The following is a 17,660-nucleotide window of genomic DNA, read 5'->3' as shown; positions in this document are numbered from 1 at the left end:
TTGCTGCGAGCATTCAGTTTCCTGCGGAGGGGCTCTCACATCCTCAACAGTCAGGTTTGAGGGAGGGATGGGGCAGCCAGCTAGGACGCTTGAGTCCTAAAACACATGGGTGTATCTTCTTAGGGCCTTCAACCCAGTCTGCTGAGCTCCAGGAACAGGAATAAAGAGACCGAAAAAATAAAAAAAAAGCAGTAAGAGAAATGAACTACGGTTTCTGCCCCGGAGATGCCCACAGTCTAGAGAGAGAGAAGAGGCTCACTTAATATAAAATGCTTTCTGGTTTCAGCAGGGCCACCTGCCACAGGGCCTCCACCGGGGGCAGCGGAGCCCAGGAGCGGAGGGGCCCCTGGGGAAGGGGGCTGAGGGTAGGAGCTGAGTAGCTGTGTGCGGCCCAGGCTGGGTCAGTGGGAGGAGGGGCAGTCACTGCTGTTCCGGGGGGGCCCTCCCGGCTCCCCCCTGCGTCTCGGACACAGGAGCAACCCTGTGCGATCCGCTGGCTCTCCCACCTCCTTGTCTCACCATCCACATTCCCCGGGCAGAGAGTGACAGGCGAAAACGACCCGTGCCAGGGGGAGGGACCTCTGACGCATTCCAGTCGCTGGTGGGCTGGGCGCAGGGTGGGCAAATCAGTCCCGGGGCGGCCGCTGCCCCTGCGAGATCCCAGCGCTGTCCTCCCCAGCCTCCAGGACAGGTGATGGCAGCCTGGGCCCCGTGTAAGGACGACGTGGAGCGGAGCCCCCGCTAAAGTGTGGCGAACACGTGATGTGATTGAGCAACGACCCTGCGGTTTTACGCTGCTGGCATTTTAGAGCTGTTGTTACTACAGCATAATCTGACCCATCCTGTCTGATCCCTCCTTTGTTCTCAGGCTAAGGGAATCCGGTCAGCTCCCAGCGTCATCCTGCCTCTGCAGGGGATCGGGGAGGGGTTCAGAGAGAGGGCCGTGGGACTACCCCCCCCCCCGCCCCACGCTGAAACCAGGCCCCTCTGGCTCCCCCAGACCGGACCCTGAGAGCGGTCAGTGACGGTCAGCTAGAATCCCCTCATTTGGTGGTGGAGGAAGACCCTGGGCTAAGGGAAGCCTCTGGAAGCTGAAGGGCCCAGCCCTCTCCTTGGCGTGGACATTCGGCAGCAGGCCGGAAGGTGGCACAGATAGGTGGGCCCTGTCCGAGGACCGTGGGCACAACTGATGGTGCTCCTGCGGGGCAGCACCTGGGCCTGGCTGGGTGATTTGGCCACCGATGGGGGGGAAGAGCCCAGGGGGATTTCAGAGCTAGGCCGGGCCCGCTCCTTCCGCCCTTCCTCGGGCAGCACATTGCCCTCGCACATCTTGTCCTCTGCATCCTGAAGAGCCCGGCCCCGTGGACCGACGGAGACCTGTCTGCCCTCCTTTTTCCTCCACATCAGCACCTTACGTTCCTCTTCTGGGAGCCATGGGCCTAGCTGCCTTCTCGAGCAGCAAATGGGAGTGAGCAGTGCTCTTCACTCAGACTTGCTGGCGAGGGGGTTGGCTGCTCACTTGTGTTTGGCAGAGACTCAGCAGGCAGGGGAGAGGGAGGGCTTCGCGCGGGGATAAAGGGAGGCTTCGGGTGTGCCCTGAATGGAGGCTGCTGGCCTGGGGAAGCAGTGAGCGGGCTCGGTAGAACTGGGGGCGGGGGGGGAGCAGAGGTGGCTTTTTCTGGTTGGTCTTAAGTAGGAAAAAATAAAAACTGGGGAAGCTATCACTTGTGAATGAAGTCCTGGACATTCCGGGCAATTGTCACCAGGCTCGCTGCCTGGCTTCCTGCGTTGTCCCCTAGAGCTAGCAGTCTGACTTCCCGCAGGCGCGCCCCACGGCTGCCGGCTTCCTGGCTGGTTATTGCAGACAAGAGGTTGGTTTTCTGGGCGGGCTGCGGCGGGTCGCGGGGTCAGAGTTCTGTTTTCCCCTGTGGTCTGGCCACTGTCTGTTGTGTTCCCAGCCTCTCGTCTTTCTGGAGACCGGGGACCCCAGCCAGCTGGAAGCCTCTTCCTCAGGCACTTAAAGCCAAGCGGAGAAGCATCTTGCAGGGAGAAAACAGGAGCCTACACATCCTCCTTTTGAGGAGCCGCTCCTGGCCGTTCTGAGCCCTGGGGGAGCCCGGCCACTTGACCACGAGGACCAGTCTGGGTCGCCCATCGGAACACCAAGACAGGGGTGGTGTGCCAAACGGCACTGTCCCCGGGCACGTGGTTCCTTCGGGACCCGCTGAGATGGCCCTGAGGCCCCGGGAGATCCCAGGAATTTGGAAGAGGCCAAGACTGGGGGCCTGGCACGGGGGGCGTTGGCGAAGAGGTTTAAGAGTGGGTCTGTGGGAATGCCTGTCCAGAGGATCTGGCTGCAGAAAAAGCCACACAGCTGGGGCTGGTGACCTCCATCTGGGGCTGTCGCTGCATCACCCTTCCCCAGCAGACCCAGTGCCCGTTAAGTGGGTTTTCAGGCATCTGTGGCAACTAGCAAGTGGTAGGTCTTCACTTGGCCCTATTCAGTGGGTGGGGCTGCGTAGCCTGCAGGCCAGGGGAGGGTCCTCATACTCAAACCTTGAGACCCCCTGCACAGCCCTCCAGCCCAGCTTCTGGAGCGTGGGCAGAGGCCCACAGCCCAGTGGAAGACTGGAGGAATCCCCTGGGAGAAGCGGAAACTGACATTTAGGGGCCCTGGTGACAGGGTCTGCGTTTGATAAACCCTCAGCTTTCCCGCTCACCCCTGACACGACAAATATCAAAGGACAACAGATAATTGCCAGACAGTTGAGAGAAATCTCTCACGTAAAAGAGAGACAGCAAAAAACGGGGAAAGAAAAAGAACTCAGAAAAGATAGGGACCGTGCAGGTGGTATCAGAAAAATTCAAATCAGCTTTAATCATTATCTTCAGGGACATAAACAAAGATATTACATCCAGGAGGTAAGAAAGGGAGGCTATTGTAATGTTTATTTATTTTTGAGACAGAGAGAGACAGAGCATGAATGGGGGAGGGGCAGAGAGAGAGGGAGACACAGAACCCGAAGCAGGCTCCAGGCTCCGAGCTGTCGGCACAGAGCCCGACGCGGGGCTCGAACCCACGGACCGCGAGCTCATGACCTGAGCCGAAGTCGGACACTTAACCGACTGAGCCACCCAGGCGCCCCAAAAGGGAGGTTATTATAAAGAGTACTCAGGAGCTCTTGGAAATTAAAAATGAGATTGCAGAAATGAAAAACCTCAAGATAGAGTTGAAAAATACGCATGAAAATTAAAAAAAAAAATAAAGGCATGGAAAGATAAGAATAACAGTATTATTCCAGGAGGTCCAGAGGGAGGGAGAAAGAAGAGGGTAGAAAAAAAAAATAGTAAAATAAAAATAACGCAGTAAGTTTTCCCAGGATGGAAGATGGGCTTTCAAGCTGAAAGGCACAATGAGTGCCGAGCATGTTGACAAAAGAACCACAAAGCAGATCATAAAATTCCAGAGTCGTCGGGAAGGAAATGAAGACCCTGCAACCTTCCAGAGGGAGAAACAAACACCACACCCAGGGGATAAGGAATCTGGAACCGCATCGGATAGCTTGTGATTTTGACACGTGTTCACAAGTAATTTATGCTCTGGTGTCTCTGTGCCCAACTTGTGGCTGCCTGGATGAAGACAGTGGAACAGACATTGTGGGGCTTCTTAGGTTGAGTCAGGAAAGGTCATGCAGCCTTGCAGTTTCCCTCGGGGACAACTGACTTCAGTCGTCGTGTAAAAAATCCAGCTACCCTGAGGCTGCCACAGGGCGAGCCCCACGTGGAGAGACCAGAGAGGGTAGAGGGGGGAAAGTGAAGGAGGGAGAGAGAGACACCCCAGCCAGACAGTGAGCCACAGCTGTTTCAGACTCCAGCTCCTCCTTCAGCCCCACTAGGTGAGGGAAGAAGCCCTCAGAGTGGCCCCAACAAGTGCCATCTGACTGTGGTCACGAGACCCAGAGTAAGAACTGGGTAGGCCCATTCAACCCCCAGATTCATACTCTGACAAGGTGTCCTTGGAAGGGGATGAGAGAGAGAGAGAGAGAACATGATGAAGACACACCTGCTCCCTGCTGTCCGGACCTGGAAGTGACACTCTTCACTTCTGTCCCATTCAGATGCAAGGGGGTTCTGTGCCCAGGAAAAGGAAATGAGTTTGTGATAATCTAGTCAGGGTCCACCATATACAATCACAGATGCACGCACGTATAGGATGTGGACATGTAATGGCAGTGGCATCATAAACAAGTTTGAAAAGAAGAATTATTTAATATTAATAAAACTAATACATCGTATTGAGGAAAAGTACTGGATCCTTACCTCACACCATATACAATAACATCCAAATAGATCAGTGGTTCTCAATGTGTGTGTGTGTGTGTGTGTGTGTGTGTGTGTGTGTGTGTGTGATTTTGTATCCAGGTTACATTTGACAATGTCTGGAGACATTTTTGTTGTCACAACTTGTGGGGTGCTCCTGGCACTTAGGGATGCTGTCAAATGTCCTATGATGCACACAGGACAGGTGCCCACAGCAAAGAATTATCCAGTCCCAAATGTTCAATGTCAAGAATGAGAAACTCTGAAATAGGGTTTGTCTACATGTGATGAGAAAAATAAAATATTAACAGAAAAAAAAAAAAAAGTAAGAGGCTCCATGACCTCGGGCTTGCGATGACATTTTTAAAAAAAATTTTTAAATGTTTATTTATTATTGAGAGACAGAGAGAGAGATAGAGCATGAGCATGGGAGGGGCAGAGACAGGAGGAGACAAAGAATCTGAAGCAGGCTCCAGGCTCTGAGCTGTCAGCAGAGCCTGACGTGGGGCTCAAACTCACAAACTGTGAGATCATGACCTGAGCCAAAGTTGGATGCTTAACCGACCGAGCCACCTAGGCACCCCTATAAATCTCTCTTAAGATGTCTCATGTCAAAGAAGAACTCAAAACCAAAATTGCAAAACTTCTAGCAAACTGTGATAAAGCACCATATTTCAGAATCACTGGGTGGCTCTTCTCGATTCTGCTAGCTTTATAATTAGTCTTGCTGTCTGGTAGGGAAGCTTCCCCCGAGCCTTGTTCTCCTAACCTGTCCTGGCCATTCCTGACCCTGCGTTCTTCTATATAGATTTTAGCATCCGTTTTCCCAGTTCCACGAAAAACTTTGACGGGATTTTGATTGGAATTCAAATGTTTTTATAGGTTAATTTGGAGAGACATGACATCTTCATATCAAGCCCCCCCCCACCTGGTAAAGCCCCCTGAGCAGCTGGGGTGCTCACTGGAGGCAAAAGTGTGGGATTCACGAAGAAGGAAGAAAAACCATAAATACTGGCTATGGTGTCACGACCTGTTGCAGCAACAGGGCTCCCCCGCCACAGGTCCTTTGTGGCCGTGAGTTTTGTGTATCGGGAGGAAAAACGTGTCACAGAAGATGAACAGTTCAACCCGTTTCCAATAATAAATGTCCGGTGGGTTTTTTTTTTTTCTCTTTTTGCTGATGAACAAGATAGAGCATTTCTAAAAACCAAACCCTTGAGGGATGGGGAAGACGAGTCTCACGTTTCTAGAAGCTTGGGATTGGTTGAGCGGTGTGTGAACTCTTCCTGGTGTCTGTCACCCCAAATAGCCATCAAGGGCTACGCTGGGCAGAGCAGAGACAAGAGCTTTTGTGCGAGGGGACAAAGGGGCTGTAGGCAGGACTCCAAGCGATGATGTGGAGTGGGCAAATGACCAACATGGAGATGTTCCAGACTCCTAGACCTTATGTGCTGGGCATCTGACCGTGGGTGTGCTGCGAGGGAGGGGCCGGGAGGGGTGGGCTTGTACTGGTGCTTGGGACCTGTGCCCAACTGAGAGCTGACGGGTCCCCCACGGGGGAGACCGCAGTGTCCAGTGCTTCAGAACCAGCAGAAGCCAAAGAGGGGCCCTGACACATTGGCAGGCTGACAGGGAGTGGCTCTCGCTCATGTCAGGACTAGAGTCTACAGGGTATGTGAGGCATCCTACGCTGGGGCGCAGGGGGGGAGACCTGTGTTAGACGCGTCGTCAATCGCGCTGCTTGCCTCAAATGCACTGACCTGGTCCTGTGTGTACCCCCCTGGCCATGACCAATCGACCTTACTTTCTAAAGTTTAAGTGAATGGGAAAAAAATAGGAAGGTATCCAGTTCAAGGTAGCAGACTACAACCAGAAATCCATCGTGTCCTTCTCAAACGCATTAAAATCAGAGAAGAAACAACATGTTAATAGTTGAATGCCACACAGATACGAAAAGGGAATTCTGTGTAGGCTTGAAGTAAACCTCTGAAGGAAAAGCAACAAAAACAACAAATGAACAAGAAGAAGCCTGTAGTCCGGGGGGGGGGGGGGGGGGGGCTGAAGGCTTGTATCTCAGCCAGGAACACAGCAGGCTGAACGCACAGGGCTTGGGGCCAGGTCCTCAGTCTGTACTCGGCCCTGGAGAACAAAGCTTAGAGGTCCCCATGACTGAGGCCAGGTCTCCACTGGCAGCACAAAGCAGGGGACCCGTAATGCCAGGTCACAAATGGGGCCAACCCAGAAAACAGAAGGACAGAATTTGGGAGGGAGGCATGCATGCACAGAGGGAGGCAGTATACTCTGTTTTTGTTTTAGTGGCATGCTCAGCAGGAGGATAGACTCTTAATTAGCATTTCCTGAAAAAGAAATTTATGTATGACTGTTAAAAATGCAAGGGGAACTGCTAAAAATAGAAACAAAATGTGTAACTTCCAAAACAAGAGTGGAGAAGGAAATGGCACGAAGAAAACACAGTTAATTCAGCAGAAAACCAAAAAAGAGAGGGAAAAAGAAATAAAGAGAAAGAATGCTAAGTAGAAAACACAATATAATATTGTAATACCAATAAATGTAAATGGGTCAAACTTTTTAAAAGGCAGAGGCTAATTGGGTTAAAATAAAACAAAATGAAATTTAATTAGATGTTTTTAAAAAATGTTTATTTTTGAGAGAGAGAGAAAGAGAGAGCTAGCAGAGGAGGGGCAGAGAAAGAGGGAGACACAGAATCCGAAGCAGGCTCCAGGCTCTGAGCTGTCAGCACAGAGCCTGACATGGGACTTGAACCCACGAACTGCAAGATCATGACCTGAGCCAAAGTCGGACACTTAACTGACTGAGCCACCCTGGTGCCCCGAAAGCGATCCACTTTTAAGAGAACTGGACAAGATTTCCTGGAGGGAATGTAACTATAGGCCACCCTCCTTTACGAGCACTGATGTAAAACCCGAGCCAGCATTACAGTGAAAGAACAGAACGCATGACCAAAAGGTTTGTCCCTGGAGTAAGAGAAGCACGAGAACAGCAGACACACAGCTCTACGTAAGGTTTTATGGAGATTAAAACATGTAACCATTACGATGATACTATGAGGTACAGAGATGTCAAGGAACTTGCCCAAGGCCACACAGCTGGTAGGCAGGAGAGCCCAAGATTTAATCCCAAGTGGCTACAATCTGTTCTAGCTGCCTCACTCCACCACACCTTTAGATCAAACATAGTTTAACAGATTAGAAAAAGGATTGATGTAATGAAGAAGGAAGAAAAACAATATAACATCTGAGATGTAGAAGTATTCAATGAAACCGAGCGCCCCATTCATGCATGATAAAACTGGGCCTTGCAAGGGAGTTTCCCTAATATGCTCAAGGACTCCACCAAAGGCCTTGGCAAACCTCCTACTTACAGGGTGCCATGACAATCGTCACACTTAGGCGCTGTCTCAAGATAAATAGGCCAGAGTCCTCTGGATGTTTTCCCTTCCTGCCTGATGGGAGGGCAGCCCATTTCCAAGGTGCCCCTGGGCAACAAACCAAGCCTCGCCCAGATCTGGGAGGGCAACTCAGATTTTATTGCCTGGTCATTCCATACCCTTAGTGTGTTAGCAAGCTACTTGGAGGTTAAAGGTCATTCCTCTGCCTGCAGCAGAAAGACCCCTTCCATTGTTTGGAGAAGACGTTCTAAGTAGAAGAAGGTAATACAAATATCAGAGAAAAGCCTAGGCAGATACTCTTGTGAAGGTTTTGAGCCTCCAGCTTTATCTGAGACTTTTTTTTTTTTTAAAGCTTATTTATTTATTTATTTATTTATTTATTTATTTATTTATTTTAAGAGCAAGAGTGAGGGCGGAGAGAGCACAAGCCAGGGAAGGGCAGAGAGAGGGAGAGAGAGAGAAACCCAAGCAGGCTCTGCATTGTCAGCACGGAACCCGATATGGGGCTTGAACTCACCGACCGTGAGATCATGACCTGAGCCAAAATCGAGTCGGACACTTAACAACCGACTGAGCCACCCAGGCGCCCCCGGACAAACTTTTACATAACAGGAAAGTCCACTAACGGATCCAGATCAGCACTAATCAGGCAAATTGATGGTGCTCTATTCACACCGATGAGAAAATGTTATTAAAACAGAGATCACAAAACGTAAGAGGACAAGACATCACATAAAATTCCTATGTTAAAAAATGTGCACCGTTTTTAAAGTAAAAGTGCCACATGTTTAGCAAGGAACCTACAAGATCTGAAAAAACGAGGAGTGACCTCACACTCCTGGGTGGGGAGACTCAGTATTGTAAGGATGGGGATCTTGTCCAAATTAATCTATAATCCAGGGCATTTAGTTAAACGTTCTTTGGGCATTTGCTGTGTGTCAGGCACTGCTCATTTACTGTTCTCCATTCCAACAGATGCTCCTTGAGGGCACAGCTTCTCCTAATTTCCCATTAGGGGAAACTGAGGCACGGGTCATAAAATCACACAGGTAGTAAGTGGCGAAAGCAGGATTTTGAATCCAGGTCCTTAACCTTGAAGCTCCGGTGTCACCTGTAGATAATCATGTTTCTACACCTATTTGTATCCATATGGATTAATCTCAAAAACATAGTGTCTTGAATGCAAAAAAGCAAGGTGAAAAACCGTGATATAGCAAGATTCATTACTACATGTACGAAAGCACCAAACACTCATATTATTCCTGTAGGTAAATGCATGTACAAGTAAAGGCATTTTTTTTCTTTAAAGGATTGGAAGATATTATTGGACTCAAGCATTTAGCTCTGGGGCGGAAGGACTTTTGTGGGTTGTTTGGTTTTTTTTTTTTTTTCCTGTTAAGGTCTACATTTTTAAGGATCAAATGCTTGTGAAGTGTTTTCAAATCACCTAGAAAACAGAGTGGGAACAAACAAGGAAAAACGATAGTGGGTTTTAAGTCAGGGTGGTGAAAACATATTACTCCTTTCTTTTTGCTTTTCCATCTTAAATTCCTAACAGGAAAGACGTTGATTTTTTTTTTTCATCTTTCAATTACAAAGCTGGATTATAATATGGAGTAAGCACCTCCCTTGAGAAGCTCTGTGCTGTGGGGTGGAGAAGAGAGATCTGATCGTGCCGTTGTCACAAAGGACCTGTGGCAAGGTTATTAGAGATGGTGGGAGGTGACATTCAAAGGGCTCCTCAGGAGGAGAACGGAAGGAAGACGGATCCTCTGGTGGAAATCAGAGAGATCCTCTGTGTGGCGAGAGCCATCTGAGCTGGAGCCGGAGAAGTCAGCACCTGATCTTGAATGCCAGGCCAGGAGGCTTGGGCTTTGTCCTGAGGACACTGGGGAACCTCCCCTCGGTGGTCTCAGGCAAAGGAGAGACAACATGGATCTGGGGTTCAATCCCACTCACCCCGTGGTGCAGAGAAGGAATCGGAGGGGTCGAGATGTGAGGCTGGGAGACCTCAAGGAAGCTTTGCAAAATTCCGGCTAAAAGCGAACCCCGGTCATGGCCATGGGATGGGCAGGAGGGCACAGGAACAAGGAGCATTTGGAAGGCAAAGTTAGCCCAACACAGCAATGGCTTCTGGTTTGGAGGCTGGTCGGGGAGGCAGATGCGAGAAAGTGGCATAGGACGGGACAGGTGCGGAGGGAGAGGGGACGGCCGGGGCCTGGGATGCCTCAGAGGAGGGCTCTCTGGGAGGTGACACTGAGGGGAGCCTGGCAAGTAGGTGCTCTGGATGGGTGGGGACTGAGTGGGGGATCTCAGGTCAGGAACCCTCAGGCTGAGTTCTGGCAGCTGTGTTGCCCGGGGCAGGCCACTCTGTGTTGCTAATACATTCTGTCCTCTTTTGAAAACAGGGGTTCATCATTCCTACGCTCTGGGTTGTGGGAGGATTAAGGAGATAACACATGGCAAGTGCTTGGCACAGAGCCTGGTGCTGGATGAACAGGAGACCCTGCTCCTCACTCTCAGTTTCTCATCATCCCATGCCCCACCGTCTCCCGTCCACGGCATCCCCAGGCGGCCTTCTCCCCGTGGCCTTGTGTTCCCTTGACCCAGTTAGGGATGAGGAAGGAATCCACCCTCTGGCTCCATCCGGCCCCCCTTCTCCTGCCCCATAGGGAGGGATCCATGGACTCAGGTCGCGGAGGCTGGGATTAGCTGTGTAATCCCCAGCTCTGTCTGGGCAATCTCTTTCCCTGCCCAGGAGTGGGGGTCCCCCGGCTGGGAGCCAGGACTGCTGGGCCCTGGGCCTGGTACTGCCCTACCCATCTGTGAGACCTCAGACAAGGTGCTGATGCTTTAGTACCTTTATTGGGAATACCACTGCCATCTTCAATGAAGGTCACACGCGTGTGGTTGTTCTGTGCGTTTGCTGGAGGAGGGGAGGGGGCACTCTGGAAAGGAAGAAAGGCTTTGATTTGATTCCAGCCCTACCACTCGGCACCCTCATGCCCATGGACGAGAGGGAAAACTTGCATGGGCCTCAATTTTTTTCAGGTGTAACGTTAACTCTATCCAAGGCTGCGGTGGGGAGTATCTTTGAAAATAAGGGCAAATGAGTTTCTAAACAGCAGGAGAGACCAGAAGGGATGATAACAGGAAAAGAGAATAGAGCAGCTGGACAGAGCAAAACGGACATGCTTGTTACAGGACCAGGGCAAGGTCTCAGAGCCAAAGGGTCCCAGAGAACGGATACAGACAAGAGTTAATCAGGCTTCCGCGACTTCGAGGGGAAGGCAAAGGACACGTGACCTCCACAGGGCGAAGGAGCACAGCCACATAAACGGCCCTAAAGTCCCAAGAAGAAGGGGTCCCCGGGCAGGGGGTGCGTGCGTGATGGGGTCTGGGACTGATGACCCTGCGGGGGGAGGGGCGGGGTCCTTAAATGCTAGGCCAGGGCGTGACTGTGAAGGCACTTAGGGGCCACCCCCAGATTTTGAGCAGGAGTGCCAAGGCCCGGGCTCTACTGACGGGCTGACGAAGGAATGGCTGCGCGAGCTTAGCAGCGCCGGCAAGAGGACGTGCCACTCACCGGCCCATCTTCACCATTTCCACTCTCTCGGTCTCACCCCAACCTAAGACCTCCACCAACAATCCCCTGCCTGGCTCTGGAGCTGTCCCTGCTCTCTGCCGCTAATAAGCAATACTTCCCTGAGCCCAGGGGTGCCCAGAGTGGGGTCGGGGAGAGATCATCAGGCTTGGACTAGGGCAGAATAATTACAACGCGGTCATTAGGGTCGTCGGGCTGAACCTGCCTGATTTCTCCTCCTCCCGCCATACACCCAGACATACAAGTGCACACTAAATGCAGAACCTGTAGAAAGTGGGAAACACCAGAACCCAGCAAACGGTGACACGCGACGTTTGGTTACTTAGGGTTTGAAAGTCTGGAGTCCGGAGGCGAATGCGAACAATCGGAGCAGAGGAGCGCGAGAGTAAGCGCCACCTGCACCGGGAGAAAGGCGGGCTCCGAGGCCCACGGGACTACATCTCCCAGCAGCCTCTCCGCCCTCCTGCGAGGGAGGGCGGCCGGGGGCGGGGCGAGAGCGGCGCAGGGGACCTTGGGCGCGCAGCCCGGGCCCGGGCGCGTGACGTTTTTCCTGTGCGCCGTCCAGCGCCTCGGTCGCGCCGGTTCTTCAGGCTCGGAACCGTGAAGGTGACAGTGGGAGGTGACTGAGCCGTCTCCCGCGATGCTGGCGGCACGGCGGCTGCTCAGCGGGTCGCTCCCTGCGCGGGTGTCTGTGCGTTTCAGCGGCGACACGGTGAGGCCCGGCCTGGCTCGGGCCAAGGGTGTCTGCGGGCCGGGTCTCTCTGTGCAGCGCCTCTGCGCCGGCCGTCCCTTGGGTCTGTAGTGCCTTCTAGAGAACCCTCCTCATTTCTCCAGCCCGACAGGAAGGTTGCCGCTCCGGCCTGGATGTAGAAGGGAACCGGCCCCAGTGGGAGGCTGACTCCCCCAGCCCTCCGGTTCCTTGGCTTGTCTTAGTTAACAACCGGGCGACATAGCGGGAAATTTTGCAGGTGGCGAAGCATCCCTGCCTCGTTTCCGTGCCCGAGCTTTGTAGAGCTTGAAGGTGCCTCTGCCCCATTTTACAGATGCAGAAAAGCTTTGGAGAGGATGTGCGTCTCCTGACGTCCCATCTAGCGCTCTGCTCCTTGTAGTGCCTTTTAGGGGGTTGGGAGTCTGGAAGCCTGGTACCCTTAGCTCTCAGCTGAGGTGCTGACCACTGGGTCATGTGGAATTCCAGACCCCGCCTTTCATCACTTTTATCCCAAGTGGGTCTCCCATCAGCTTTGTATCCCAGCCCCGGTGAAACGCTTCTTTTGCATCAGTAAACACATTCTGTTCCCAGCAGAGTTAGTTGTATAAGGGCTTGGTTTGACCAAATTTGGGGCCAGCGGGACAGCCGGGCAAATGAATGGACACTTCACACCGGGCTCGGGGAGTTCATAATGCGCTGTGGTTCAGGTGTGGGCTTTGACCACCCACACATCTGAGTTCAGATCCCATCAGCTTTTGGTTGTGTGCCCTTCCATAAGTGCTGTTTGTTCTTGGCCTCAGTTTCCTCCCTTGTAAAATGGAGGAAATCATTCTTGTCTCGGGGTTATGAGGACGAAATGGGGTTTGGGTTGGAAAGTGCTTAGCCTGATGCCTGCTAAGCAGGAAGCGCTCACTAAAGTGACGGTGGTAGCTGTGATGCCACGAAGGGTTCTGAGGCTTAGGCCCTTACCCTCTCCTCAGCCCAGCCCCGTCTAATCACGGGGACCCGAGAATCTGTAACATCTGGCCTGGCCCTTTGTGACCGCAGAACTGGGTTGGGCCTCCTGACCCTTTGTGTCCTCAGACAGCACCCAAGAAAACCTCATTTGGCTCGCTGAAAGATGAAGACCGGATCTTCACCAACCTGTATGGCCGCCATGACTGGAGGTGAGATGCTGCCCTTAGCTCGGTGGTCCTGGAGCAGAGCCTCGCCTTCAATGTCTTCCCCGCTCTGTCCAGGCTGAAAGGTGCTCAGAGCCGAGGTGACTGGTACAAGACAAAGGAGATCTTGCTGAAGGGGCCTGACTGGATCCTGGGTGAGGTCAAGACATCCGGCCTGCGGGGCCGTGGCGGTGCTGGCTTCCCCACTGGCCTCAAATGGAGCTTCATGAATAAGCCCTCAGATGGCAGGTGTGTGTAGGGAGGTAGAGATGGGGTTGCAGGAGAAACCTTGGGGGTGGCTGTGGCTTACCCGGGCCTTGGGGCTGTTTCCTTGGAAACTAAGAGTGAAGGAAACATCGCCAGAGCTTAAGTAGGTGGGACTCTGTTCTCTCCGGGCTTCCTCAGGGGAGACTTGAGGGGTATAAGAATCAACACAAGATTTTGACTTCAGCAGACTCATTGGTCAATTCTGCCTTCTAATTATGTAGCCTTGGGCAGTCTCCTGGTTTTTTTGAGCCTCAGTTTTCTTTTTTGTAAGTGGACGTTACATTGTGCAGGGATTAAAGAGAGTGTTCACAAAGCTTTTGCCCCTCACATTGGTCAGCACATAGAAAGCAAATGATAAATGTCAGCTATTTCACCTCCTTCTGACCCCAGAGATATGGCAGAGGTTCAGGAAGGTTCTTTGTGACCAAGAGCAGAATTTGGGCTCTTAGGAAAGCACAAGGAGACGTTTGGACTGAGCAGAACAAAGACCTTTCCTGTGGTCTTAGCCACCCAAAGGCGTAATAGGCAGTGAGCTCGATGTCATTGACTGTGAGCCAGCAGAGCCTCTAGGAATGTGTTGGGAGAACAGGGAGGGATCGGCTCTCGGAGGAGACATCTTTGAGGCTTCCTTGGGCGGAGTGGGGTGGCATGTAGCTGAAGGCCCAGCCCTGGTGGCCCTGTGGCCTTACGGATCTGCTGGAACCTACAGGCCCAAGTACCTAGTCGTGAACGCAGATGAAGGGGAGCCGGGCACCTGCAAGGACCGGGAGATCATTCGCCACGATCCCCACAAGCTGGTGGAAGGCTGCCTAGTTGGGGGCCGGGCCATGGGCGCCCGTGCTGCCTACATCTACATCCGAGGGGAGTTCTACAACGAGGCCTCCAATCTGCAGGTGGGAAAGGGGAGGAGCCTCAACAGAGGAGAGGGTGCGCTCACATGCTTGCTTCCTGGCATGGTTCTTAGATTGTAGCCCCTGATCTGTCTGGGCTCGACCCGGAAGAGTAGTTACCCCTGCTGCATGCATGTTAAGGGAACGTGGCCCCCAGAGCCTCCTCTGGGCTCTTTGGACATGTTCCGAAGCCTCAACTCGGGAGGCTTTCCGGGCTCTCTGATTCCTGGGGCAGGGGTGGGCTTACAGGCATTTTTCCTGCAGAAGGGCCAAGGGGTCATTTCAGCGGTTCTCAGCTCAGTGATGCCTGTAGTGACTGGTCCAGGGCCAGAGTCTCACACCTTTCTGTGAGGCTCCTGTACGGCAGCGACGAGGGAAACGGAAACAGCACCTGGGACGGCGCCTGGCACATCGTAGCTTTGGTTATAAGTGTTATTACTACGTATTTAAAAACAAACCCCTAGGGTCTTTTCTTTTCCTGCAGAAGTAGGACTTGCTCATTGTAAAGATAGGAAACTGCACACATACACAACACGCGGAAAAACCTCCCACAGATCCACCACCTGTAGGAAAGTGCTTATGAAAATTTTCATTATTTCCTTAGTCTTTCTTCTAAAAATGCATATAGGTGAAGAATTTGTTAAGTGTTGTTATTACAAAAGTAGCATAAACGTTGTAAAAATCCCACCCCTGTCCCAGAGCATCCTCTGGTTATGTCCAAAGGGAGCTTTATCCCTGGGTTTTGGTGAACATGGGCTCAGTGGGCCTGTACCCCTCCCCAGCACACAGTGTTCCCAGGCTGGGGGGATGGTACCCTCATGTTTCTGTCCCACAGGTGGCCATCCGAGAGGCCTATGAGGCTGGTCTGATTGGCAAGAACGCCTGTGGCTCCGGCTACGATTTTGATGTGTTTGTTGTGCGTGGGGCCGGGGCCTACATCTGTGGGGAGGAGACGGCGCTCATTGAGTCCATCGAGGGCAAACAGGGCAAGCCCCGCCTGAAGCCGCCCTTCCCTGCTGATGTGGGTGAGACCCGGCCCGGTCCTGGGCCTTGTGCTGCATCCTGTGGAATCTCATCTGGCTTCAGGTCCCCATTGGTCATTCTTAGGGGATTTCTGAGTTCCTTCTGGACTGGGGGCCAGACACAGAGTAGGGTGGGTGACAACATAGAGGTTCCATCTGTAGTCCCTCACCCTGTCCCAGTCCCCAGGTCCTCTCTAGCCCCCCAGGGACTAAGAGTAGAGGGGTGAAAAGGCAATGCAGCGCCTGCTAGAGTTTGGGGTCCAGAGGGGGATGGGAATGACCAAAGGGTGAAGGGGGGCTGTGCCACAGAGCACGACCCTGGGACAGACCCCACTGCTGGGAAACCTGATCTACCCTGTCCCCACCCTCTGGCAGCCACTGGTCTCATCCCATTCCTTTACAGGAGTGTTTGGCTGCCCCACAACTGTGGCCAACGTGGAGACGGTGGCTGTGTCCCCCACCATCTGCCGTCGTGGGGGTGCGTGGTTTGCCAGCTTTGGTCGTGAGCGCAACTCGGGCACCAAACTGTTCAATATCTCTGGCCACGTCAACCACCCTTGTACTGTGGAGGAGGAGATGTCTGTACCACTGAAGGAACTGATTGAAAAGCATGCGGGTGAGCCAAGGGGCCAGCCGGGGCCGGAGTGGGGCAGGATGTCCATGAAGAGAGCCAGGGTGGGAGGCCGCGCTGGGCGGGGGGCCGACAGAGGGCCTGGGCTCAGGACTACTCAGGTGTGGCGGTCCCAGCCCTGACCATCCATCCTTTTGGGGATGGACCGGGGCCCCAGGGGGTGTCACAGGTGGCTGGGACAACCTCCTTGCTGTGATCCCCGGCGGCTCATCCACACCACTGATCCCCAAGTCCGTGTGTGAGACGGTCCTGATGGACTTTGACGCGCTGGTGCAGGCGCAGACGGGCCTGGGCACGGCTGCTGTGATTGTCATGGACCGCTCGGTAAGGGCTGCCCACGCTCCCCACCCAGTCCCTGCCTCGTGTCCACCCGGTCGGTACTCCTCCCTGGATCCCAGCTCTTGGATCCCAGTTCATGTGACCTGAGATACAGTCAGGTGGGAGAGAATTCCCCTAGAGAGAATGCCTAGAGAGGGGTCTGGGGAGTGCCGGATGCCCAGGGACAGTGGAGGAGGTGGCCGGAATGCTGCTGGAATTGGGGTGGGGGGACGGGGCGCTGCTCTGGGCGGGCTGAGGCTCTGGCCCCGGGTGACTCCTCACTGTCTCTTGTCACCCCAGACGGATATTGTGAAAGCTATCGCCCGCCTCATTGAGTTCTACAAGCACGAGAGCTGTGGCCAGTGCACCCCATGCCGCGAGGGTACGCACCCTGGGCAGGGCGGGGGCTTCCTCTGAGGCTCCCCCTAGGCCTGGGTCAGGCGCAGGACGGAGGTTGGGTGGGCTCTGGACACTCAGTGTGCAGCTGCTGCTTCCCAGCCTGCTCTGGCCTCTCCCGGCCCCGCCCTCTCTGTGGCCTGCACCCCTCGAGGGCCGTTCTCTGCACCCTGGCTGGCGTCATCGGGCCCTCTCTTGCTGCCACGGCTGCAGGTGTGGACTGGATGAACAAGGTGATGGCCCGCTTCGTGAAGGGGGACGCCCGGCCGGCCGAGATCGACTCCCTCTGGGAGATCAGCAAGCAGATAGAGGGCCATACCATCTGCGCCCTGGGTGATGGAGCCGCCTGGCCCGTGCAGGTACTCCCTGCCCTGCCGTGGGGCACTAGGGTGGGGGTGCTGAGAGCCTAGGGCGTGGGGATTTTCAGCTCCGCTTCACACGGTGCCCCCTACCCTCCCCCAGGGCCTGATCCGCCACTTCCGGCCAGAGCTCGAGGAGCGGATGCAGAGGTTCGCCCAGCAGCACCAGGCCAGGCAAGCTGCCTCCTGATCCCGCTGCCCTGGGCTCACGTCTGTCTGTCCAGATGGCTGGACGATAAAGCGAGTGCTGCCCGGTCTCCTGCTGCGTCTTTTCTGTGGTCTTTCTCGTCGCTCTGCCACTGCGGCCCATTACTCGGGGAGGTCTGTGTCCCAGAGGGGGAGGCTTCCCATACACCACGTGGGTCTCTTGTGGGGAGGGGGGATAGGTCAGCTCAAGGTCACGTCATGAACCCACAGCTTGGCTTCCGGTGGGTCAGTCTGCCCTAGACCATCTTGAGCGCCCATCCCTCACTGCAGATAGCGGGGCGGGGGCGGGGCCTTCCCAGCGTGATGAGGGGGAAGCGGCGGCCTGGGGTCCAGCCCTGGGTCTGGCC

At 53.8% G+C, this 17,660-nt stretch overlaps 1 protein-coding gene across 1 annotated transcript; it reads left to right on the top strand.

Moving 5' to 3' along the window:
- The first annotated feature begins 11,909 nt into the window (after positions 1-11,909).
- NDUFV1 (NADH:ubiquinone oxidoreductase core subunit V1) lies at positions 11,910-17,363 on the top strand. The gene is made up of 10 exons (XM_049642287.1): positions 11,910-12,066; positions 13,147-13,229; positions 13,302-13,472; positions 14,200-14,383; positions 15,216-15,405; positions 15,806-16,018; positions 16,191-16,357; positions 16,652-16,733; positions 16,961-17,106; positions 17,210-17,363. The coding sequence occupies exons 1-10, from the start codon at positions 11,995-11,997 to the stop codon at positions 17,294-17,296; spliced, it is 1,395 nt and encodes a 464-aa protein (XP_049498244.1). The 5' UTR covers positions 11,910-11,994; the 3' UTR covers positions 17,297-17,363.
- Positions 17,364-17,660: the final 297 nt, after the last annotated feature.

Source organism: Panthera uncia, chromosome D1, assembly GCF_023721935.1.
Source record: "Panthera uncia isolate 11264 chromosome D1, Puncia_PCG_1.0, whole genome shotgun sequence".
NCBI classification, from domain to species: Eukaryota; Metazoa; Chordata; class Mammalia; order Carnivora; family Felidae; genus Panthera; species Panthera uncia.
The sequence above is the reverse complement of the archived record's forward strand: the minus strand, read 5'-3'. Positions and strand labels throughout refer to the sequence as shown.

Bases quoted from the DNA above. Each gene is read 5' to 3' on its own strand.
- NDUFV1 (XM_049642287.1), top strand. From the start codon at position 11,995: ATGCTGGCGGCACGGCGGCTGCTCAGCGGGTCGCTCCCTGCGCGGGTG. The intron at 12,067-13,146 runs GTGAGGCCCGGC...TTGTGTCCTCAG, and splicing joins TGCGTTTCAGCGGCGACACG to ACAGCACCCAAGAAAACCTC. The intron at 14,384-15,215 runs GTGGGAAAGGGG...TCTGTCCCACAG, and splicing joins ACGAGGCCTCCAATCTGCAG to GTGGCCATCCGAGAGGCCTA.